Source organism: Simochromis diagramma, unplaced genomic scaffold, assembly GCF_900408965.1.
Source record: "Simochromis diagramma unplaced genomic scaffold, fSimDia1.1 OVJJ01000705.1, whole genome shotgun sequence".
In the NCBI taxonomy this organism is placed as follows: Eukaryota; Metazoa; Chordata; class Actinopteri; order Cichliformes; family Cichlidae; genus Simochromis; species Simochromis diagramma.
Window position 1 is genome coordinate 3,810,195 of NW_024387448.1, and position 27,260 is coordinate 3,837,454.

General features: G+C 38.9%; 1 protein-coding gene across 2 annotated transcripts in view; it reads right to left on the minus strand.

Moving 5' to 3' along the window:
- Positions 1-14,854: 14,854 nt before the first annotated feature.
- LOC120722674 (kelch domain-containing protein 8B) overlaps positions 14,855-27,260 on the minus strand; it is a 185,716-nt gene continuing 173,310 nt past the window's right edge. For both annotated transcript variants that reach the window (XM_040013761.1, XM_040013760.1), the window contains exons 4-5: positions 23,683-23,847; positions 14,855-15,706 (exon numbers count right to left, since the gene is read on the minus strand). In XM_040013761.1, the coding sequence (XP_039869695.1) occupies positions 15,366-15,706; positions 23,683-23,847 (506 nt within the window). In that variant the 3' untranslated portion in view covers positions 14,855-15,365. The remainder of the gene's footprint in view (positions 15,707-23,682; positions 23,848-27,260) is intronic.

A 27,260-nucleotide genomic window follows, 5' to 3' on the forward strand; every position in this document is an offset into this window, starting at 1 on the left:
GCACTTAGATTTCCATCCTTTAGCAATTCAGTCACTACTTGTGGAGAAATTTCTGGCTGAAATGTGTTCTGAATGAATGTAAATATTATGGCCATCTAAATGGGCCAAGCCATTTTCAAGATGTCAACTGACGTGGTCACCAACCTGGCCCCAGTCTTCAAAGCAACCATTTCAATGTACAAGCAATGAGCTTGTACGTTCTTTGCACACAATAACAATAATTCATGACGTGGTCTCCAACCACTGTTTTATCTGGCATTTCTCAGTAACACCACAATTACTGTTGCTCCTTAATAAGAGCTACAATAACAGCCACACTGTGCAGAGTGTCAAGAAAAAAATAAAGTAATTTTCCCTAATGTCTGAGGCCTCTCTTTCCCTTTTAATTATCAGCCCAGTTAAACAGCTGTTCACACAGCAGTGGGACTGGAGACTGCTGAGCAGAGGGTTAATTATCCTGGCTACCTTTTTCAGCAGTCTTAAGTGTGGTTTTTCCTGTTTAAGTCTCACAACAATAAAGCAAAATAATTAGCCTACTTAAGGTAAAAGCTATAGCTTTACTACAACTCACAAAATATATGCAGGTTGTGAAAAAAGTAAGATAATAATGCAATGGATAAACATACCATTTTCTTTTTCTCTTCTCTTTTCAATCGCCATCTCTTTGGTTCGGATATTGCATTATTGAACTATATATGATATTTTTGTTTTGTTTTTATAATGCTTGTCTCTCTATGATGTCAAAGAGGTGAAATATTACTAATTTGTTTATTTTAGCTATACAGCTCTGGCTGTGAGCACAGAAGCTCCACCCACATACATATATGTTTAAACCCGTTGAGTCAATCAGAGGAAGGTTTGCTTAAAAGGAGCTAAAATTGCTTGTTTTTCAACAGAGGATGAAATGAGGAGCTACACTAATTCCGAATTATTGATTTTAACTATTAATCATGCAAAGCTATTTTTATCAAGTCCAACAATAAAAGTATTGAGCTAAAATGAGGTCCCATTTAACTCACACATAGCCTATTTCATATGTTTTGATGGAATCAAGGAGGAAGAGCCATTGCACTTGTCATCATAATTAACCTCCTAAGACCCGAACTCTTCCATGGCATGCACTTTTAATTTCTCTTTGATATTTGGGCATATTGGGACCAGATGAATGTAAAAACAAAGAATTACCAGATTTTTTTTTTCTAAATAACCCCAAATGTGATGTCCACATATATGGACACCAGGTCCTAGGAGGTTAAAGTTCAGCCAGTAGGTTAGCACATTTGTGACGTTCACAGACTCCTTGACCAAAAACAAAGCAGCATGCACTTAAAAAGCAGTTGTGTTGTCATTTACTCTTCCATACCAGAGTGATCTGGCCTAACTGAGAGCTTTAGTACACGGTACCAAACACTAATGAGTCACTGGCAGAGAACATCCATTAACCCTGCGTGACGCTCTGCTTTTCAGCGGCGCTTAATGCTGACACAGAGATCATTTGAATGCAAATCACCTTGATTACACCATTTCAGTAACTGTAGAAAAATGAACAGGTAATGAACCTGCTTAGTATCAGCTCAGTATTATGACCTCTATTAAACACCTGAATCACAAACACCTCTCTTTACACTCACATGTATGATTTTTTTCACAGAATTAATATGGCCAAATATTCCATTGAGACTCTAAATCAAACTAACTGCATGGAGCTAAACTCACTTGCAGGTTTAGTCTTTGCTAATGTTTATGTTTGTGTCATTCATCATATCCACAGCTACACTCTCAGAGGACACAAAACACAAACGTGTCACTGTTATTGTTGTTGTTATTTAGATGGTTACCACAATCACGCCTGTTTCCACTCCTGTGATGTATAATCTCAACATACTGGCAGCAAAGCCATCCCAATACACCGGCAAGACACACTCAAGGGTGCAGAAATGAAAAAGGGAATGACAGATATAAAATACTGAATGTAATACTAATACTCAGTCATGACAGCGATGCAGGAGAAAATTGGACGTGCCCACTGAAACACAAGAGGAATTGACAGAACACCTGAGCACACACAAAACACATACTGGAATTAAGATTTTCAAGTTATAAATGGTAAATGGTAAATGGCCTGTATTTATATAGCGCTTTACTAGTCCCTAAGGACCTCAAAGCGCTTTATATATCCAGCCATCCACCCATTCACACACACATTCACACACGTATAAGTTGATATGAAATATTCTACATGTAACAATAATGCCCACGTTATCTTGGATGGTGAGACGGTACATATAATGCATAGTAAAGCTTTCAGCATTAACATTATGGAGGAGGTGGCAGATCAAATAGGACGTGTTCCCCTAATAAGTTAATGATTTTAAACTTAAAATCAACATCAGCTGTACAAAACTAATGAATTAATTAAACTAGTTTAGAAATTTTTTACCAAAATCATTTTTTGTCAAGTTTTCTTTAGTATTTGAGTAATACACAGACTTTCTGTACACCTATGACTAGAAAAAAACGTGATAATGAGTGATCTGTTTAAACTTTTATTAGCCCATACATCTGTAGTGAACAGTTCACTGCCCAACTTATAAGCTGTCACCCCCCCCAAAGAGCTTTAATTTCTTGTTGGAGTATCAGTTCCTAAACATGGTTAAATATTATGTTGGTGTGAGTCAAGAATTTTGTTCTGGACTACTTGACAAGTTTCACACTGAGCTGATGAAATGCAGAAGGAGGATTACGTTGCCCAGAACAGGATTTAAATTAAAGACATATAAGTGAGTTCACTGTTTTTGAGGGTGTGAAAAATTAGTCATATAGTTTATAATTGTACAATAAAACATTGCTATAAAAAAAACTCCATCATTTCCATCAGGTTTGCATTGAGCACTGTTCTTTTTAGATTTTTTTTTAGTAATAGTAATAATTTTAGTAAACTGACTGAATTAGCTGAACAAATATAATAATCCACAGTTTCTAACTAGCTCCTGCATGAAGACTTGTTTTAGAAAACCTCAAACACACGTAGCATAAAATAATTGTTGTATTTACTATAACCATCAACATGGTGCTTCTAACAAGTTGTTAGCCAACAATCATACCTCCAAAAAGCACCGGCTAATGACTTGTCCAACAAACGTCCTTAACCAATGAGCACACACCTGAATGACAGATATAAAGCCTCCTCTCTGAAATCACCAGAATCTCTGAAATGGGCCTAATTTTTTATTTAATATGAAGCAAAGTGAGTGACTGAGAAACTTTTTATTGAGGTCAAGCCTGAGGCCTGTTTAGGACCACAAGTTCACAGCCCCCTGGTGGCCTTTAAAAAGAAGAAATGTTTAAGGCACTTTCACTTTGGCTTCACTCTCTAGAGCTGGAAGCTACATGCCTAGTTTTTATTTGTTTATGGCTGTTCCACAACTGCATCCCATTAGCATTACCTCTTTCACTTTTTTGTGGAAGTCAGGGCAAAGCTGATTCTATGTTGACTTTGTACACTGTTTTGTTATATGAACTGGTATTACACACACAAAAAGTTGGCAAATTTCAAAAATAGGGGCTGATTTGAGCGTAGCCTCAGAGCCAAGGCCTCAATTCTTCAAAGTCAAACCCATTAAACCTGAGCCACTTCAGAGGGGCAAAAAGAGCCATTGTTAACAGGAATCAGGGTTAGACTTGCTTGATTTGACACAAATGTACATACAGACAGTACTGCTCACACACACACACACACACACGCACGCACACACACACACACACACACACACACACACACACACGCGCACACACACACACACACACATCTTTTCACAAGGGAGCAGCAACATAATCCCCCACACATCCACACAAAGTGAAACACTTCCCTCCAGTTTTTCCAACACACATGTTCCCTTACAAACAGAAGAGAAAAACATAACAAAAACAATACCAAAAAATGGGAAGCTGTGTAAAATGTAAATGAAAACAATGCAATAATCTGCAAATCTCACATTTGAATCCCATATTTTATTCACTGTAGCACTACAGAGCAAAAATCCATCAATGTTTGAGAACTGAGGAGATCAGTTCAGTCCCAATGATATCCTGTTCTTGTCTGATATTCCATTCTAGCCACGCAACAGTCCCGAGTCTTCTTTATTATGTTTTTGTTTTATTATGCTTTAACTTCTTGAGCTCCAAGGGTCTTTCTGGGGTGTTAAAGATAAGGGCAGGGGGCCAGAAGTGACCCGGCAAAGATTAAATCCGACAGAAAGAGGGAATACATTTTCACTTTTCAAATGTATTTTAATAGGTTTTAAAGCCTTTTCTACTGATAAAGACCTCCCTGTGGCTATTCATACTACACCAAAGTAAGAGAGTAATAGCTAAATAAGTAAATAACAGAAAAGTTCCTTTTTTTTTTCATTGTCTAAAATCTATATGTGTCTTTTGTAGTATCCAAAGTTTAAAAAAATATATAAAATTGATAATTACTTCACAAAGTTTACAATTTATTTATTTATCATTTTAAAGTTTATAATTTCTGCACAGTGAGCTACATTAATTAAAGCCCAAAGAGTTGTGCTAACTGATTAACCATTAACTAGCAGCATTCCTTTATCATACAGAAAAGCTGATAGGTACTGTTATAATTTGCAGTTATTTTTCTTATATTAAGACATCTCAGGAATTAAATGTTTAGTTAAACTTCTTTAAACCGACAAAAAAGGAAACTTTACTGGTTCAGCTCATTTAAGATCAAAGTGGTGATGTAAAATGAGTTTGACATCGCTGCTCTAAATGTTCTCAGCTGGTGAAAGGTCTGCACTGCAGACCTAAATCAGTTCAGCACACACACTCTTCTAGTAAGAAGCCATACTGTTTTTCCCTTTTCCTTGAAAAATATAAAAATGTAAATGTTTAAGCATGAGCCCCACTAACAGCTGAACTGTAGCTAGTGGGCCTATTCCAGGGGTGCGGAACTTCCGGCCTCACCGAGGCAAATCACCCTGGGTCAAGATACCTGAATCAAATGATTAGTTCATTTCCAGGACTCTGGAGAACTTCAAGACATGTTGAGGAGATAATTTAGCCATTTAGATCAGATGTGTTGGTTCAAGTACACATCTAAATCCTGCAGGACACCGGCTCTTGAGGCCTGGAGTTGCCCCATCCCTGGGCTATTCGATACTGTTATAATTCCTCTACCTGAGTACTTACTACAACTCACCTAATTCACCAAAGCACTTTTTTTTCTTATGCTTAAATACTTTCACACTGTGATGAATGCATCAGAGAGCAACCTGGGCCTAGTATTTGCCTAAGGAAATTTGGTTGGAGCAGCCAGGGATTGAGCCACAGATAAATAGATGGTATAGATAGTCTACCTCCTGAGCTACAGCAACCAGACTTTCAGACCAATTAGTTAATTTCTTTTCTTTCACTGAATAGAATTAAACAGGAAAAAAAGCTCAACAACAACTTAGAAACACAGTATTGGTCATGACTTCCACAACTACTTCTACACCCTTTATAATGTATTCTTTTTGAAACCCAGCACATATTAAGGTGAACCATCTGAGCATCAGTGCCTCTGCAGAGAAACTGCCACAGATTTCACTGTGAGTCTTGGTTTATCAAAGTAAAGACAAGAATGCTAAGTTAGTGATTAAATGCAAAGAATATTTGGCAGATTAGTCAAAGCTACAGGGAGTGCAGAATTATTAGGCAAATGAGTATTTTGTCCACATAATCCTCTTCATGCATGTTGTCTTACTCCAAGCTGTATAGGCTCGAAAGCCTACTACCAATTAAGCATATTAGGTGATGTGCATCTCTGTAATGAGAAGGGGTGTGGTCTAATGACATCAACACCCTATATCAGGTGTGCATAATTATTAGGCAACGTCCTTTCCTTTGGCAAAATGGGTCAAAAGAAGGACAAAATAGTCAAAAATAGTGAGATATCTTGCAGAGGGATGCAGCAGTCTCAAAATTGCAAAGCTTCTGAAGCGTGATCATCGAACAATCAAGCGTTTCATTCAAAATAGTCAACAGGGTCGCAAGAAGCGTATGGAAAAACCAAGGCGCAAAATAACTGCCCATGAACTGAGAAAAGTCAAGCGTGCAGCTGCCAAGATGCCACTTGCCACCAGTTTGGCCATATTTCAGAGCTGCAACATCACTGGAGTGCCCAAAAGCACAAGGTGTGGCATGGCCAAGGTAAGAAAGGCTGAAAGACGACCACCACTGAACAAGACACACAAGCTGAAACGTCAAGACTGGGCCAAGAAATATCTCAAGACTGATTTTTCTAAGGTTTTATGGACTGATGAAATGAGAGTGAGTCTTGATGGGCCAGATGGATGGGCCCGTGGCTGGATTGGTAAAGGGCAGAGAGCTCCAGTCCGACTCAGACGGCAGCAAGGTGGAGGTGGAGTACTGGTTTGGGCTGGTATCATCAAAGATGAGCTTGTGGGGCCTTTTCGGGTTGAGGATGGAGTCAAGCTCAACTCCCAGTCCTACTGCCAGTTTCTGGAAGACACCTTCTTCAAGCAGTGGTACAGGAAGAAGTCTGTATCCTTCAAGAAAAACATGATTTTCATGCAGGACAATGCTCCATCACACGCGTCCAAGTACTCCACAGCGTGGCTGGCAAGAAAGGGTATAAAAGAAGAAAAACTAATGACATGGCCACCTTGTTCACCTGATCTGAACCCCATTGAGAACCTGTGGTCCATCATCAAATGTGAGATTTGCAAGGAGGGAAAACAGTACACCTCTCTGAACAGTGTCTGGGAGGCTGTGGTTGCTGCTGCACGCAATGTTGATGGTGAACAGATCAAAACACTGACAGAATCCATGGATGGCAGGCTTTTGAGTGTCCTTGCAAAGAAAGGTGGCTATATTGGTCGCTGATTTGTTTTTGTTTTGTTTTTGAATGTCAGAAATGTATATTTGTGAATGTGGAGATGTTATATTGGTTTCACTGGTAAAAATAAATAATTGAAATGGGTATATATTTGTTTTTTGTTAAGTTGCCTAATAATTATGCACAGTAATAGTCACCTGCACACACAGATATCCCCCTAAAATAGCTAAAACTAAAAACAAACTAAAAACTACTTCCAAAACATTCAGCTTTGATATTAATGAGTTTTTTGGGTTCACTGAGAACATGGTTGTTGTTCAATAATAAAATTATTCCTCAAAAATACAACTTGCCTAATAATTCTGCACTCCCTGTATAAAGACTTCAAAATTTAAAAGTGTATTACTTTCCACTTTGTGTCCAAAACACTGAAAATCTTGGCCTCAGTTAATAATATCTCTTTGTGTCTTCAATCTTTCTTTCAAAGTCCAAACTCAGCTTTCTTTTCATTCCGCAGCTCTTGAAAGCAGAATCAAATCACGACTCATTGCGGAGTAAGCGGCACTATGGTCATCTATTTATCTATCTATGACTATGAATCATCACAGCTTGACTGAGGATATTTTGAGACATTGCATTGCTGCATCTAACAGCATTTAAACTCTAGGGGACCCGTTTCAGTCTCTGAGGCTACTTGAGATTCAGTATACACTTAGACATTTTTCAGTCATGCTGCTTGAAAAGGGCAGACTCTAGCCTTGAATTGAGCACTTACATATCCTACTTAATGCCCACACCATTGAGAATGCTTGCCATTTTGAGGGAACTGACCTCTTTATCTAGTTTGTTCCCAAAATTCCAAATAATCACACAAGAATCCTTACTTACTATTTTTCTCATAGAAATCCAAAAAATTGTATTTGTACAGAATAAGATTTAACAGCATCATCTCTTGGCTTTCACAAGCACAGTCTGAACTCGCTATGACAACAACATTTCACTCTTCCAATAGTGATGATTATTATTATCAGATTAATTTACAATTAATAATCAATAATTAATAAAGAGTAATAACAATTTATTAATTTTACATTAGTTAAAATTCCCTAATTTCCAGTCCAATACTTTTTGAGCTCAGTGATACTAGCTTTGCATGATTTGCAGTTCAAAACATGTTCAGGCATCTTTGTTGCATCCTTTCAGGTCATCAAGTGTGTGACACAAGCAAAGAGTAGAAAAAAACTGTCAGAAACCAAATGTTCAGAGTCTAAAGCAAGAGCTTCTCACTCAGAGGGATTCACTGTGCATGATGACATCATTATGTGATGCTTTGGCCATATGAACATCCACAGCTGTAATAGCATTAACAGAAAAAAAGAAAAATCACAGTAGCCCCCATTTAGGGTTTTTGAAGCCTGACATTGGTATTTTGACAACAGAAACTCAGCTGTCTCAACATCATCTTTTGGTTAGGTCAAACAAGAGTAAACCCACGATGGGAGCTCCGTTACAGCTGGTGCTTGTCTGGTCATTGCATTTCATTTCAAATGCTGTATTATCACAAACAGATTGCATGCACTTACATGCTAGCTTGCTTCCTTGCGTCATAACTTGATAACAGTCTGATAGGGGATTACTGTTTTATTGCAATTGTGATGCGTCATTGTCCATTATCTTTTCATTTAGCTTAGACAAACGTGCTAAATCAAGGTTCAAGGTTCTTTATTTGTCACATGCATAGTTATACAAGTATAACACACAGTGAAATGTAGCCTCACACGCTCCTCGACATGTGCAAAAATGGGGGGGGGTAGAGGAAGAACATTATATATATATATATTAGGGGTGCAACGATATTCGTATCGATATTGAACCGTTCGATACAGTGCTTTCGGTTCGGTACGCATATGTATCGAACAATACAACATTTGTAATTTATTTTATCAATTTTCCTTCTGACGATGCTGTCTGTGTTGAGCGCTCAGTGAATCTGTGTTCGACTACTCCGCCTAGGCTGCACTGTCGAGCGCAGATCCACTGAGCGCTCAACACAGACAGCATAGTCAGAAGGAAGGGCAAGCTAGCGAGACAGAAGTTAAGCTCTACTTGCAACATTCAGATCTGGCGTTTGGAATTATTTTGGTTTTCATGTGACGTATGACCCTGAAGGTAAGCGAGTCATGGACTAAAGTAAAACAGTATGTTGGATGTGCCATGCAATGCTCAATTACATTGGTGTGAACTAGTGTGTTAGTGCAGTTAGCTCGTTAACGTGTTTGCCGTCTAGCCCCATGCACGGAGCGATCGGCGGTAGCTCGTTAACGGAGATTTGCCGTGTTGTGGCGTTAAGGTCATTTCAACGAGATTAACCTGAAAGCACTAGTGGGAACACAACGAATATGACTGCACATTTACGCCGACATCATCCTAGTGCAAAGACAAAAACAACAAGCATGCTACTAACTTTAGCCGAGTCATTTAGACAGCTGTTAGCACATGATTCTCCTTATGCTGCTGAGAATATAGCCCAGAAGAAGCGGATAGTATAGCTTTTATTTTGGAAAGAGCCATTTCTCTGTAATAAACTCTCTTTTCCAAAGATGAGTGATTCCTCAATCAGATACAGGGCTTGCAATATCGCTAGCCCGACGTCCCGGAGCTAGCGATTTTTTCAGTCGGGCTACCAAAATCTATCTCTTCCCTGCCCGTCGGGCTATTGTAGGAAAAATATATGTCAATGCTTTTGCATTCTTTCAGAAATGTAGCTGGGTAATTGTGTCATTGGCATCGGTGAGCCACTGTCAATATGTGACATATTGAAGTCGCGTTTGAATTTGCGCTTGTTTTTTTGCTTTCACTTTGCAATCGTGCGAACTGTGTATAGAGAGCGACAGCACTGATCTGTGAGTGATGATAATTTGTGCACCAATTCCTCTGACATCGTCTTATTAATCGTTAGCTTACTATGCAAACATGACAAGTGAAATCTCCCGCAGCAAGCTTAAACATGTGAGAGGTTGATCGCGCAGAGAATCGCTGAGCTTATGTGAGTGAGCGTGTAAAAGCATTTCAGTTCTGCTGAGCCAAATAAGACAGGTCAGGGTGAAGAAGTGACAGCCAAAGAAAAGCTTACCACAAAACGGAGAAGTTATGACAAATCAGACTATAAGGCAAAAAGAAAGTGCAGCTTTATGGTTTCATGGACAAAAGAATTTCTGTGGCTGCAATATGATGAGCTAAATAACCAGGGCTGCACATAAGTGGTCCGCAGGTGCGCATTCGCTGTCAAAATAAAAAACACGCACAAGGGTTAGGGTTAAATTTAAAAACTGTACTTTTGAGTTAAAATATATATTTATAATTTTAATAAATGACAAATTAAAAATGCATGAACATTTTTTTGTATCGAAAAAATATCGAACCGTGACACCAAAGTATCTAACCGAACCGAACCGTGAATTTTGTGTATCGTTGCACCCCTAATATATATATATATATATATATATAGTATATACATTGGGTGAATGTGCAGTAGTAGCAGCAAGCAGGTGAATTCTGTACATTAATATGAATAGACATCTGACTATTTTACAGGATAGACAATATAAACATATTTAAAATTAAAGGAATTTGGAATGTACATTGTTCCTTGGTTTAGAGTGTCTGGAAGAGAGTCCTGTCTCAGTCAATTATAGATGATGTGAGAGATGATGTGTTGTACTGTGTGCAACTATGATCTTAAATTACTTTTTCCTCAATTTTTTGCACTTATTTTCAATCAATGGGGATGGCTACTCCAGTCTGCATGTCAAGCATCCTTGGGCAAGATACTAACCCAAGTTACTCTCCGATGCATCCATCGGAGTATGAATGTGCTTGAATGTAGTTAGAAAGCACTCAGTATAGAGAAAGTGCTTGTGAGAATGGGTGTGATTGGGTGAATGTGGCATGTTGTATAGAGCGGTTTGAGTACTCTGCGAGAGCAGAAAAGTGCTATATAGGAATCAGTCCATTTACCATCAATCACGTCTTCTCTTTGTTCCTTTGAAGAAAAAGAAGAAGGAGTGGTGAAGACGAGGAAAATGGTTTTGTCACATCATGTTTTGGCCTTTTGGTCTCTTTTTACTTGACATGGTGTAGTTCTTTATCAAAAACTGGTCTGCCAAAGACGTAAAAAAAAAAAAACCTAATTTAAATCACATGACTCCAGCTCATCAGTTTTTATTGTAAATGTATAAATATTTATAGTAATTTAACCCCTGGCTACCATGGTTACCATGGCTCTCTGGGCCATGGGTAACAGTTTTAGAATCACTGATGTAGTGTATATACAACAATATGAAAGTATAAAAATGGTAAAAGATATATAATAAATTATGAAAGAAAGCAAAAAAGGTAAAGCAATCACACACACACACACACACACATATATATAGAAAGAGAGATGACAGCTAAAGACCATGTTTCTCACATGATTGAAATGTCACATTTGAAAGGGTTCTCATGAATTGCAAGGTGACAGTGTTTGAATCATCATCTGTCACCGAAGGCACACAAACAGATCTCCTCGGCTTTATCTGCAGAAGAACAAATGACTGATGCAGCTGGCTTCACATCCTGCAATAAACGTCTACAAATCAGATTGACAGTCAGTATAACATTGCACTTAAACCACAAGCTCCCTGCTGAATGTAAGTGCCAGAGAAATATGCATATATGAAAGATTGTTTATGGCAATATTGCTGCTTAGTTTCAACATGACATTAAACCCCTTAACTTTACTTAAAATGTGTGGATTTTGAGGATACACGAACTGTTTGTGCTATATTAAAAATGTTTCACTCAGCTTTCACCCTTCTGTAACATCAAATATCTCATTTGCCTACAACAGACTTAATTACAGCTTAATAGTATATGTGAGGAGCCACACTTTGATTTCATGCTTCAAATGGGATTTGGAGCATATGTTATAATCCTTGCACAAAATCACTAAATAATAATATGGGTTAATTAAAGCTTATATCCCACATAATCCTAATGATTCACTCTGTTTTGACTCCTGAGGTATTAATAAAGCAAAAAATTAAAATCATTGACAGATTTGCAGCAGCTAAGGGCACCTTTAAGCGCCTGAAGTGTTGTCATTACTCAAATCAGATTTATTGCCAACATTGCATACATGCATTTGTTCAGTCATGTTTTATGCAGCAACATTTAAAGTGAGTCAATCGACAAACCGTGTGGTAGAAGCGTTTGCCCATTTCTTTCACTGGTCAGGATTCTGCAGCATCATCATCAACAGTGCAGATTTGATTTGATATGATCTGACTCAACTAATGTATAATCTTCCCATATTTGGGCTGCTTTGTATTCCCCATTCCGAGTGCTCCAGGGTGGCATAGCACACACTGTGAGATACCCAACCGCTGATTCCATTAGGCTGTTTACCAGGCAGCTTCTCCTTCTTATCTACTGAAATTATTCAAGCATACAGGAATTCATAAAGCAGAGTAACTGGACTGCTTTGTCTGAATTACTCCTGGGTGGGTATATCTCAAATGGCTCTGCAGTGGTCTAGGTCATGTCTGAACATTTTCTAGTGTTCATTGGTGGCCACAGCTCCCCTTGCTCTATTCCTCAGAAGGGTCCCTCATCATATATGCTCCCTGTTGACCACATAACATAACATTTCCTTCCATGGGTCCTATACCAGCGGTACCCAAATTTTTTTGCGCCACAGACTGGCTTATATCTGACAATAGAAACCTTGAAAACTATAAATTTACACCTGAACCTTAACTCGTACTGGTCTGTGGCCTGGCTTGTGGACCGCTGTCCTATACAATTTAAGTTAGGACGTGACTATTTGAGCAGCCATCCATTGTGCCACAGTTTCAAATAATGGAGTAGAAGAAAGAATGTGAATATTGTTTACCCCAACACTAGCACAACACAGCAGTATCCATAACACGAACTGCACATTAGGTGAGCTTATATGGAGGTGAGTATCCTGCTTACGATCAAGTTCTGAAGCACTCCATTCCTGTGTTTATGTTAGTTTTAAACAAAATGACATTTAAGCATGTAAGCTGCAGCATTTTGAAAGAAACCAGGATACCGCTGCATGTATACATTGTATTCAGACAAGATCCTATACACCTTAAGCCAGCTGAGGTATGATAACACAGACCACAGCAGCAAAAAGGAACTGAGAAATAAACTGGTGTCTCGAATTATGATGTTTTGTACTTATGCTTGATGTCTATCAAGCATAAGTACATGAAGTGCTCTAAAAGTGGACTTGGAACTTTAGTTACCTCAACTGGAGAAAGTACTTTATTAACCCTTGTGTTGTCCTCGGGTCAAAAATGACCCCTAGGTGAATGGCAAACAAGTATATGGGAATCCCGAGGACAACACAAGGGTTAAACCAGGCTTGCATTTGTAATCCCTTCATTGTAGTAAAGCCTTGTTTCTCTCTGTTCCTGTTTGACACATTAAACTTATTGCATTTTGTGATAATACTGAACATCCTGTAGCCTTTTCATATTAAAGGAGAGATCCTTCTTTACTTAAACAGACACTATTAAAGGACGGTGAAGCAAAGCCATTTTCAAAACATTAAAAAAAACACTACACTAAAATAATGAAAGCATTATATTGTTAACGCACTAAAACAAATTCTCGCTCCTGCTGCCGTCCCGCTGAAGTCACTGTTCGTCATTCCTTTGTGTGCTTGTGTGTTTTAATCACTGAAATGAGGAACATTTGCTCCATATGTTTGATCTTAACCAGCCGGAGAGAAATGCAAGTTGTTGATGGTTTAATGTGCTGCACATGAGCAGGTAATTAGCTATCCAGTGTGCAAACTGATCGTAGCTGTGCAAATTTGTTTGGCAGCTCATTTAACAAGCTAAGGTGCAGAAAGAAAAGCCCGATAAGAAGGCTTCAGCTGGAAGGATGTGAGTAGTTTTTTAAAGGTTTGTGTGTTATGTGAGGCTGACACGTGGTTCATTCTAACTGTCTGCCTTTGCCGTGACACAAGACTGAAATGACAACAGTATATGTTAAAATAACGCAATATAAGGCTCCATAATTTAGAATATTCCTGACATTTTCAATAATTCACATACATAAATACATAATTTGTTATATTATCATTGCAAGTATGTGTGTGTGATTTTTCCTTATTTATTTATTCTTTGTTTGTTTTATTTTTTTCTTTATGAAAGGAAGCATATGTTTGTGCTTTTATCTGTTTAATCTGTCTTTTAAACTTTTATGCAATTTGTCCTTTTTAAAGGCACAGTGTGTAAAATTTGTCCACCACAATATACAGGTACATTTAGTAAAGAAAATAAGAGAAAAAAAATACTATACAAAATCAATGCATTTCAATATTGCTACCATTCTGATTCATTTACATATTGAAAGGGAGTGGGAAGAGCACTCCACATGTCTGTTGATTGCCGTAAACTGAATTCTGTTTTTTCACATCCCAGTTCAAATGCATTTGCCACTGTATGACAAATGTCATTTACCTCAGCTGTCAATATGACTGCAGTGTCAATATGTCTGGTGTCCTGGGAGTCCGCTATAAGTCAGCGTGTCATCGAAACTGATGACAAACTGATTACAGCGATACCGAGGTGAGTTGTTGAGGATATCCTGAACATTTCTGTCAGTAAGCACTGCTGTTAGCTGCTGTTAGCTGCTGTTAGCTGGGATTATTGAAACTTTCTTTGAAGTGGATCTACCAATGATAGACTCAGGCACTTAGCGAATAAACTCTCTTATGATGTGAGAATGTAATCAAATTGTTTTTCAGAGGGAAAATGTGATTTTTAGGATACTCAAACCTAATGTTAGCCGCCATAATGTTAACTTAGAACCTTCTTGTTGTTCTTTAGCCAACTCATTGTCACCTGTCCGGAGATGGGAGAATTTTGTGTCTGATCTGCTGACAATAAGTAATTGCCACAATATGAGACATAAATAGGCATGTTTATGCACATTTTCATGTGTTAGAGCCATGAGCTCAGTTCATTATATAATGCTTGAAGTGAGAAAGATGAGGAGGTGGAAAATGAGGGAGGAAGAGAAAGAAATTATGTAAATATACATGTCCAGTCTGCATGCCAAGTGTCCTTGGGCAATATACTAACCCCATGTTGTTCTCCGGTGCATCAATTGGAGTATGAATGTGTGTGGATAAAAATTAGGAAGCACTTAGAAACAGTAGAAAAAGGTGCATTGTGCAAATGGATGTGAATGGGTGAATGTACAAGTTGTGTAAAGCGCTTTGAGTGCTCAAGACAGAGTAGAAAAGCTCTATATAAGAACCATTTACCTTATTTGTGGTGGTCAGGCAGGTATAGCACTATTGGACAGGTAGAAAATTTTACAAAATACTTGCCATCTAACTATAATGGGCTAATCTCCAATACTCAAACCCATTTAAAGAGAGTGAAAGAGAGAGTGAAAGCATCAAAACCGCTGCCTAACCAGTTTAATGGATCACCCAGAAAGCTCCTGCTCCTTCAGGCTGTATTTCATCCCTTGAGTTCGACCTTAAAAATGTCATCTTAAACTCATGACTTCCTTCAGGGTTAAATAACAGCTTACCTTGATCCAGATCATACTCTTCCGTGGTGCTGACAAAGTGAGGTCTGGAGTAAAAGTTATGCGGCCCCGGCTGCTGGAGGCCCCCAAGGCTGAAGAGGCTTCGCTCATTTGAAGCACAGCAGGAAAAGACCCTCCGGCTGGGGATGCAGGAATAACGTGTCCAGCTCTTCATCTCCAGGTCAAAAGCCTCCAGTGCTGTCACTGGCATCTTTCCCTGGCGACCACCTGGAGGAGAGGGGAGAGAGATTCAGTGAATTTATGATTATGACAAAGCTTTACAATTACAAGAGATTCTATTAAAATCCAGAGAAGTGAAATGTGAGCGAACTGACAAAGTCACCTGTGTATTATCATGAAGACATGGAAACTGCATGCCCCTTCTCATAAATGAAATATATTCCCAGAAATATTATCATGTGCACAAACAACAAGCCAAGGACAAATGCAAATTTTCTGTGTGACACTGTTTGTCCCTGTTTCCATTTCCTGTTTCATTGCTTTTTAATCCCCAGTGCCTTTCACATAGTTTCCTTTGCATTTATGTCAAAGTCTAGCGAGTGCACAGACCAGCGCTGGGACCACATTTCATTTTGGGCTGAAAGGAGAGCACAGCAGCAGGGAGCTCCCCTAGGACACTTAGGAGTTGTCTACTTCCACAAATCATAACTTAACCTTGTAAAATACGACTACAAGGGGAAGGCAAGCTTTGTGAGACAGACAGAGAGAGCCTGCGTGGAGCGGGCAGTAAGAGTTTGAATGATGGGAACAAGGGGGTTGAAAGCAGCGCAGCACTGTGGGGGCCAGGGGTGAGAGGCAAATAGGGAGGGAGGCAGCGGAAAAAGAAGGGGGAAATGTAAAGAATATGAGAGAGTGACAGAGAAATTATAGAAAGCATTATAGAAAGAGAAGAACAGAATGTGGAGGAGTGAGAGAAGAAAGTGGAAGAGGGTCAGCTGGAGTGGGCAGAGTGGCAAAGAGATCGATGGCAGTAGCGAGACAAAGAGTCGAACTGTGTGGGAAGCATTACATGTGAGAAAAAGAGATTCCATGCAAAAGATTTGGTTGATTGGAGCAGAGTCTACTGTGTATGGTTTTCCGTGAGAGTACATAGTTCACATATGGTTTTAGTGTTGCTGCAATACTCCACAGACTAACATTTTGGCAAAAGTGTAAAACAGAGAATCTGGACTGCTGCACTACTGAAGGAGACAGCTTTTGCACAAATCTACATATAATCACGGGCCTGAGCTGCATTCTAAACCAAATTCAGCTCAGCAAAAATAAGCCATCTGTATAATCTATATAACAGATTTATCTCTGTTATGTAGATTATACATAGCAGACAGAAATCTGGACAATAAAAAAAAACAAAAAACAAAAGAATCCATTAGTCTTTGGCCCGTTGCTTCATGAGCCTCCATAGCTAAAGGTAGAAGCCAGCGCTAAGGTACAATCATATAGCGGGAGACCCATGCATAATCAGCCTTACTGTATTATTAATATTTTCATTTGTTCCATTTTCTTACTAGGTTCTTTTAACGAAGATGAATTACGGTTAATTGATTTTCTGAATAGCTCTTTTTTTTATTAGCAACTTGGTTAATTGTTATGACTGACAGATGCTGAGAATGAAGGAGCTTTGCAGATCACCATTGGGATCGGTATGTAAGAACATCAAAGGACTGTTTCATGAACTGTGTGGTTCACTGTTGTCTGTTTCAACAGCTGACAAGCTCCAAACACAATTTATCTATGTATTATTTGTAGCTAGTTAGTGAGAAAATACTAATCCTGCTAATCATTAATAATCATTTTGTGAGCATCCACAACAGTCCTAGAGAGTGAAAGACCAATATCAGTAATACCAATACTAATCAATACCACATCTCCAAGCACCAGTCAGTACTGTACAGGTTAAAATTACAGTCTGTCACCAGTGGAAGACAACAAGCATCCATTCCTACTATACTTTGGCTCTACATTTGTACAGAGACAGGAAAAAGTGAAATTACATCTATTAAAATATGTTAATGTAGCAACAGTAAACTCCACCAACCTAATTAAACATTAGCTACCACTGAATCTGTGTCTGGGCTTTGTAACCATTTTAACATCATAACATTTTAAATTGGCATAATTAACATAGCAATTATTTTAAAAAAAAGACTAAAGCATCCAAAACTAAAAAACTATTGCAAGCACCAAAACCTGCAGTGCATCAAATGGCCTCCTAAGGTGATAATAGTACCGCATTCAGCATCACTGTTTACCAAGCTACCAGTATTGGCATAAGCTAAATTTCTCCAGGTATACTTTGTTGGTGAAATATGATCGCACATGATTTCAAATCCTAACCTTCAGACTTCTATATGATATTACACAGAGAATAAATGAATAGGTTGGGTCTCAGGTGGGTATCTGAAAAACATTAGCATGTTAGCACTGTAGAGGTGCAGTAAAGTCACAGTAAACATTTGGGTAAGGGTAACATAAAAATAACATAGTGGCGGAGGCGTGCTCCCTGGCTCAACTGCAGGGGAGGAGTGGTGCAGTGAGCTCAAGGGGGCAGTGCCGGGGAGGCAGGTGAGAACACAGCTGGCGGTGTTTGGACTGATGAGTCTTTTTTCCCCTTTTTAGTGAGGCGGGAGACGAGAGACGGGGTTGTTGGAAAAGCTGAGACCAGCGCTGACCAGACTGTGGGTTGTTGCATAAAGAACCCTAAATAAACGAGACATCTCTGAGCATAAACAATGTGTGTGTGGAGTGCATTCTACAAATGTGAATTATAGAGCCTTCCTTATTATTATTTTTTAAATAACCAATACTATTGGTGTAGCAATATTAGCTATTTGCTGATCAAAACTGTCATTTCAATTGTCAACAAATTTAAAATTTAAAAGAAGTAAGGAGGAGACAGGAGATCCACCTTTAGCGCATAAATGACTAAATAAATACCTACACATTGTAAATCTTAAGGAAAACTGTTTGTTTCATGTGTTAAAAATAATTTACATAGACATTCATTAGAGAAAATATACTAATATACGTTTTTCAGTTGTAGCTATTATTAACTAAAACATCTTGTTTAACTGTATTTTATGAGTAAGTTAGCTACTGCTGTGCCAGATTGCTGTTGTCCTCTTTCATATTTTTTGCTCTTTATTCATGTCCATTCTGTGTTCCACATTGGCTGAAAAGGAATATATATTACATTGTGGTTCAGTAACAAATGGTTGAAATGGTATATGTATGTTGCTGTAAGCATTTCTCACTTTTGCCTCCAGCAGAAGCCAACACTTGGATGTCTCCCAAACTGCCAATAAAAAAAGAATAAGCAGGAAAACTGCCGTGTAATGGTGTGCATTCTGAGATTTGTGATGTTTGTTGTTACAGTAATTCATCAGCTATCCAAGATTCTTACTGGGGATGAAAGTACAGACTGCTGGCTGGTTAAACACCATTTATGATTTACTTGTTGACCTGATGCAGTAAATTCAGTGGAAAAATGAAGATGTTTGTTTTTGTCATGATTTAGATTCTTTATCATTATTTGCTGCTGATGAAGTGTGGTGCAGTATTCATCCAGTGCTGTGTGTGTTTTTACACTCGTGTATTTGTTTCACTGAATAATCTTTTTCGTCATCCTTCACTTTGCTGACAACTGTTTTTCAGCTGCACGTGTGCTGATTGCTAACCACGACGCTGCTGCAAAATCCTTGATGTGTACTGTGAACACACGGAGGCACGTAGGCACACGAATTTCAAAGCGCTAGGAAGCCTCGTGAGTTACGTCATTTGCCAGCAAGGCCACTGTTGACTGGGAACACAGGGAATTTAAATGAAAAGAGGTTCAAGCACCCGCTGAAGAGAACAACCCCCTCAAGTGCAGCAGCAGCTGTAGAAACAGCATGAATGTGCAAGGTACGGTAAAGCTTTAACGCAATCCCAGCGAGAAGACATTACAGTCACAGAGAGAGAGAGAGAGAGACAGCTTAAAAAAACAGCATAAATTATTTATATTCTCTTGGTATATTACAAATTAGTCTGTGTCTAATTTGATATAATATGATTAAACTCCCATCTGTGCACAGACCACGTGGCTGCACTTTAGACTAGTCATCGCTCTCTGTCCCATGCACTTCCCGGCATCATTAGCTGCAGCCACACCAACATGAATGAGTTTACTCTTCTACTTAAAACTTAAAGATTTTCTTTGTTTGTGTTTGGATTTTTTTTGTTTATTTGTTTTTGTGGCTATTTTTACTATACCATGTGATTTTGTTGAAACTTGGGAGTTGGTTTTAAAGAAGAAGCCAATCTTTCCTCTTCTCCACTAAAGCAGCTGATGTGCAAACATTTGTTGTCCAGGACACCAAGCAGAGGTGGAAAGTAGATGAAGTACACATATTTTGTTACTATAATTATTTAGAAGTGTCATATTTAATTGATATCTGTACTTCTGAATTTATTTTACATTATTTGCCATTTGTTTTTACTCACTACATTTTAACACAAAATCTCTACTTTCTGCTCCTCACAATTTTAAAACGGGAACGTTTCAATAAACTTTAAGACATGTGGTGGGAGTTATTATTTCCTGTCATAATATGCCTGCAAACATCAAACTGATTTTAAGTTAAATGAAGCAAACAATAACATACAAAAGACATCATTTATAGGACAATCTTCACAGGATAAAGTTAGCCTGATTCATTTGAGATAGTATTGAAGAGCATAAAGTGACTGCTTTTTTTTTAACACGTTATTTCAAATGCTGTATTTCTAACTGCTCAACAAATATCTGCAAACACACAAACACTGTGCAGTTTGACATACGATGCCTGCTGCCTAAAAGTACAAAAGTATTGTTGTATGTTGGACTGGTGGCCGTGGTGTTCAGTGTTAGGTTACATCATAGGTAGCAGACACTGAATTACATTTAAGGTGCTATGCCATTTCTTCTACTATTTGCCAGACTTTTCTTTGCATTGTCTTAGCACATTTTGAACACATCTTCTTTTTAGTTTGAGTTTAGTTTGAGTTCATTTAGACAAAGGAGAAGATGCTGCATGTCTGAATTATCAGTCATGGATGGTTCTGAGTCTTAGAGACAGGTAACAGAGTGTACTTGAGCCATTAGTTTACAAACCTTTAGTTGCCTTAACATGACTAAAATCCTAAATTCAAGTCTAACTTAGGTCAGAAAAAGAGCCTTTAAAATGATGCAGTGCTAAAAGAGTGCAGAATGCGCCTGCACAGCTGTTGTTTTTACGTGAATATAGAATTCTGTTTGCAGCCACATTGCCCAGATGTCGGCTTGTTTACCTGATGATGAAAGGGAGGTCACTTTGTGGCAGACAGCAATCATTTGTCAGGGTGATGGATGTTGTTGTTTGACCTGTGATAAACTGATTTCTTCACCATATATATATCAGTGTTACACTGAGTCATCAGATAAATGAACACCATCTGAACTCCACCTGCTTTGACCTGGTCTCTCTCTGTTTTCTCACACTTTATAACTCATGTGTGGGAGAGCTCATTACGAGGCAAACGGATATTCCCCAATTAATCTTTTAAAACACAAGAAACACTGATACAAGAAACACAGTGTTTCTTGTATCAGAACACTTTTGCATTGTTGGAATAATTTCACTTTTATTTGTTTTTCCATCAAATCAAGCAAGATTAAAACTTATTAACTGACAAACTTCTACCTACCAACAGAACGTCAGTCCAATATTTATGCTCCATATACCTGAGATATAAGGGAAGCATCAGCTCAGTTTAAGGTACAAAAAGACCTTTAGGTGACTATTTAGGTCATTTACCCCCCTGATATGACCAATACCAGCAGTAGACATCAACCACCAACAATAAAGATCACTCTTATCCAGATATGTGACAAAACTGTTAGATTTAGGCACAGTCATTTGGTTTGGATTAAGAAATTGCTTCTTTGTTGCCAATAATAACAACATTACAGTAATATGCAGTATACCATAGCATAGGCTTAGGTTAATTTGTGGAAAAGTAATTATTAAGTAATAATTAAAAAGACTGGTTTGAAACAAAGGTCTCCATGTTACAGTGACCCATTAATCAACCCTCTTACAGCACAAGAGGACATGTGAATCTTTTGGGGGCATTTGACAGATGACTGCTGTGTCTCAAAACTCACAGAGTTCATTTGGAAATGAAATGTAAACACATTTTAAACACTAAAATTTTAAGTGTTGAAATAACCTTCAATTACTTTAAACAAAAAAATATTGATGGGTTACAAAGTCATTTCTAAGGTTTAGGGGGCTCGAGTAAATGACAGAGAAAGCCTTTATCCTTTAACTGGAAAACTTGAAACACTGGTGAAACTTCCCAGGAGTGGTCGGTCTGCCAAAATTACTCCAAGGATGCATCAGTGACTCATCCAGGAGGTCAGATAAGAACCCAGAACAACATTTAGATATATGTTGGCCGCACTTGTGTCAGCTAAGCTCAAAGTTCATGATTCAACACTAATTAAGAAACTGCACAAAAATGACATCCCTGTGGGAGGTCCAAGGGAAAAACCAATGAAAAAGACTAATTTCACATTCACTAAAAATCCATTGTGATGATGGGAACATGCTTTGTATTCATATCAAGAACTCCCTGAGTAAAGGTGGTTATCCCACCTGGACATTTGTTGTCTGGGAAGCTGGGAAGGCACCTAAAGAGAGCTCCAGGCAATCCAGGAGAGACAACTGCTGCCTAAGCACAAACCCTTAGTGATCCCTTATGTGTCAGGAGCATGGGAAAAGAGCTGAGATGCATTTTCTCTAAACACTCTGTGGCTTTCAAAACCTAAAACATGCTGCGCCAAAAATTGTCCACCCCAAGTATCCCACGGCACAAACAGAGTAATGTAGTGTATGCTGTTAGGTGCCAGGAGGTTGCCATGCAACAACCTCTGGCTATGCAGATGGCACAACACAGAATAGCCACCTCGTCAGACCAGGTCTCTGCAGTCTATTTACACCTACAGGCCAATGGACACTCTTTCATTGATGAGGATGTGCACATCCTGGACAGGGAGGAACGCTGGTTTGAGCACAGAGTCAAAGAGACCATTTATGTGAAAAGCGAAAGACCATCTCTGAATCGAGGAGGGGGCCAAAGGCTACATCTTTCACCATCTTAAAATACTGTGATTGCAACCATTCCTCAACTATCTGTGAATGGTACTCATGGCCATTGATGATTGGTCTTTGATCATTGGTTGTTGATCGATGGTCATGCCATTTTGCATATTAATGATCAAGAAACAGACCTCACAGCCCATTGTTTGGCACTGGTGCCAGTTTCAGTCCTTATGCAAATGTTCTGTTTAAAAGATTGGGGAAACCTGCAGTGAGCTGAGACTGAAGAAGTCACTTGGATGAGTGACGAAACGAACATACAGGCCCAGTATATTAAAATATGAATTTAATAAGAGGTACGTGAAATGATTAACTGTCAATATCAACAAGTGGTATTAAAATATGGATTAAACCTGAAGGTAGAATTTTGGCAAAACAGCTGGTTCAGACATCAGTCTTTGCTGAACCTGCACCTGTTCACCTGTTCACCTGTTTTATTAGACCTGACATGGACAAAGCTGCGTTTCCCTGCTTACTCATTGCCACAGCTTTCCTTATTAATGTGTTTTTCATACTTCTTCTTTTCTACATCATGCATGATAGGCAGGGTGGTTTGCAAGAGGAAATTCATCTGTTACAAAGTTAAAGTACAGAAGCTTATTTACTTGATAATGCTAGCTGTGTTTCTGATCTGAGAGTGGTAAAAGCAGACCAGCAGCAGTTTGTCCACAATGTGCATGTGCAAAGCACCAGAAAAATAACTGCTGGCCTCTTGCCCAGCTTCTGTCATTGTAAACAGGAGATAGACACACTCTCACAGACAGACAACTATACTTTGAGACTGATGTAAGAACAGCTTTCAGTAGAAATACCAAATGGTAACACAAGATGGCAGTGATCTAAAGGTTGGGTGCACATATTAAATGACAGTTAAGGAGCTTTAAGACAACGCTGTCTGAGACTAAAAGGAGAGAGATCAGCCTAATGGAGCACCACTGGCAGGAAGTCATGTATTTCTCTACAGCTTTAAGGTAAATGTCAGTATATGCTAACAGTATAACATCTGCATGATGTATTTCCTACCCATCACGTAGATTTTGGTTCCTCTTACGAAGGGCGTGGCTCCATACCGCGGTGTGGGCATAGATGCCATTGGGTGCCATTGGTCCTTCTCTGCATCATACACCCTAACCAGGGCCTGTGGTGTTGTGTCTGCACCCATGCCCCCCAGCGCATACACTTTTCCATCTGCAGAGAGAAAAGAGAAAAAAAAGAGCTTATTAAGAGCTTTTTAAAGGATCTCATTACACTCTACTCTTAGTTCAACAGTGTGGCCAGTATATTTGTTCTCAGCCTTGTTAAGCTAATGTGCAGTGAACTGAGGAAAAAACGCTGCCAACACCTCTCCGAAGAGCCAAGAGCTGCACTCTTTCATCTCGCCATTTCTGCTCTACCTGTCATGATGGCTATCCGTCTCATCCGTCTACAGTTATCCAAACAATCTGCAATATCTATATCAAAAAACTGCCACACCAACAACTTTTTTCCACAAGGACACACACAAACACTCCTAAATGCTGCAGTGTCATTAGTATATACAGAAAGGCAAGGGGGAAAGAGAGGGGAAGTGCTGAGCCAGCAAAGAAGGTACTCCTGGTGATATACTGCAGGAGAAGGGGAAGAAAGGAAGAGGGAAGAGAAAAGAGAACAAAACGTAACAGAACAGAACTGATGAGAGATGGAGATTAACAGCCCATTAGTGCTCTAAGAAGTCGTGACAACTTAAATGTGGAGAAAGAGAGGGGGACAAGACTAGAGGGAACAGAGCAACTCAGTGAGCCAAGCAGATGGTGAACCAAGGAAGCTGTGACTTAAACTGTGAAGAATAGAGCAATAATAAATCTGTCACTCAGAATGCTATCCTCACACAGTTCAACACTTAGGACTGACTAAATCCTATTTTACTATTGTACATGGAACAAGTGGTGCAGCAAGAACACTGTCATTGTGCATATCATGTGGCAAGACTGGAGCAAATATATACATATATATAAATATATATATGTATATATATTTCACTGTGACGTTGCAGGGCGTCGTATTGAAAAAAATTAAATGAGTGTTTTACTGCTTTCTCCATACCATTTATTATTAAATATTACTTTGAGCTTGGGTCCTTACAATGAAGGTCAAGGACAAATGCTTCCCCAACCTGGGTACTAATGTCCCTGAAGGTGTAGTATATTGTTGTAAAGTTTGAAGACCATTCATAAAAATATTACATTTTTACTTCTTTTTTTTTACTTTTTTAAAATCACTGAAAAATAATAGTAAAGGCAAAAATATATTAAATAAAATAAATGCACACTCACTTGTTTAGGTAAACCTGCAAATATCTAATCAGCCAATTACATGTCACCAACCCCCAGGGCACACAGAACTCAACTTGAACTACAAGCATGTAAAAATGGTCAAGACGACCTTATGAAGTTGAAAAACAGAGCAGATAAATGGGAAAGAATAGTAATTTTTTTGACTTTGAGCATTAGAAGATCATACAGGGTGCAGTTCCTGTCAGCTAAGAACAGGAAACTTTATCTGCTATTCACACATGCTCACCAAAATTGGACAATAGAACATTGAGAAAACTTTGCCTGGTTTAATGAGTCTGTTTGCTGCAACATTTGTGTTAGTGTAAGAATGTGTTGCAAACAACATGAAAGCATGGATACATCCTGCTTTTTATCAGCAGTTCAGGCTGGTGGTGGTGTAATGTTGTGGGGAATAGTACCTTAGTACCAATTAAGTCTCATAAAGTAAAGCCACAGGCTACCTGTGTATTGTTACTGACCATGTCTCTTTATGACCATAGTGTACCCATCTTTAGATTGTTGTTTCCAACAGGATTTTGAGTCATGTCACAAGGCACAGATCATCTCAAACTGGTTTCTTAAACATGAAAATGAGTTCCCTATACTGACCAACAGATGATCAAACAGTCACCAGATCTCAATCCAACAAAGCACCTTTGTGATGTGGTAGAACAGGAGATTGGCATCGTGGATGCGCAACTGATGAATCTGCAACAATTGTTTGATGCTATCATGTCAATATGGACCAAAATCTCTGAGGTTTACTTCCAGCGCCTTGTTGAATCTATCCCATGAAGATACAAGACCAAGACATTCCCCAGTAGATCTAATCTCTCCAGCAAGTCCTGGGTCTGCCTGAGGCCTGCCTAGGCATGCATTTGGGCCGGTGCTTAGTGGGGTTGATGGCAGTCAGAGGTGAAGGTTCTGGCCATCTGATCGATGGCTACCAAATAGACTTTTGGTAGTCTCCATTGCATTCCATAATTATAACTTGATACATAATTAATATACTAATAATAATTATAATTTTGGCATGACTTGAATTTTTCTTGTTGAGTATAGCATAAGCAACACAAGACAGTGGCATGTTAGCATGGACCTGACCCATGATAATAATCTTTAGTTGTCTTAAGGAAACTGTTGACTTTTATACACAAATAAACAAAAAACAAGAAGGAAAAAGGGGGGAAAAAACAAAATGAGAGACATATGTGGAAAAAAATTAGCTTTTACGCTGGGCCCATTATTCAGATAGGGATAATGCTCTTCTACTGCCTGGTTGTTTGGTACGCATGGGCCACAACTGAGAACAAGAAGTCTGTGCAGAGGGTAAATTAACACAGCCAAAAAAATCACTGGCTGCCCTCTGCCACCCCTGGAGACCATCGCCAGATCCTCCTGTCTCAGGAAAACGAGGGCCATCACAGGTGACCCCTTGCACCCCGCCCACCACCTGTTACCTGCTGCCCTCTGGTCGGCACCTCAGGTCAATAGGGTCCCACACCTCCAGCCTCACAAACAGCTTCTTCCCCTGGGCCATTCGCACTGTCAACAAACACTATCCCCACACCCCACCCGTGCCTACCTCTCCAATCTGTGCCATGGTCTGAGTAACCCTCATCACTCAGGCCGCTCACACACAGACTCTGTACTCAGACCAAGTCTTTTCTTTGCACTACCTCCGAGCACTTTGCTCTCCATTGTGTGCCTTTCTATTGTTTTGTACACATTCCTCTAGACTTCCTCTAGTTATTTATTCCTGATGTGTTTACTATTTATTTTTTATTTTTTTACTCCTGCACAGTTCGTGTGGAGTACTCTTAATTTTGTTGTACATGTACAATGACAAAAAAGAGCTATTCTATTCTATTCTATTCTGTTCTATTCTATGCTATCCTATATACCTACTTCAGCCCTATAAGCACTTAAAAACTTAGAAAGTATTGCTTTGTTCCAATCAATGAAGAAGACAGGTTAATGAAAATGGCACTAGAAGAACTTCAGACCTGTCACTCTGTCAGTATTCACAACATGAGATGCAATCTCTACACTGTCAAAACATAAAGGTTCACCAAATGAAGGCTAGCAAGGACAAGGAAACGATGAAGTGAATAACAATCTCCAGGAAATGAAGGCTCCTGTGTTTACGTTTGTGTGCATGTGAGTGCATGTGCTGGATCCTGAATCCCCTTTCTTTTTCTACTAAGTGCTGACACCTCACAGTCTACAATGACAGACAGATGCACACTTCAGAGTGAACAATGTGAAATCAATAACCCGTCTTGAACC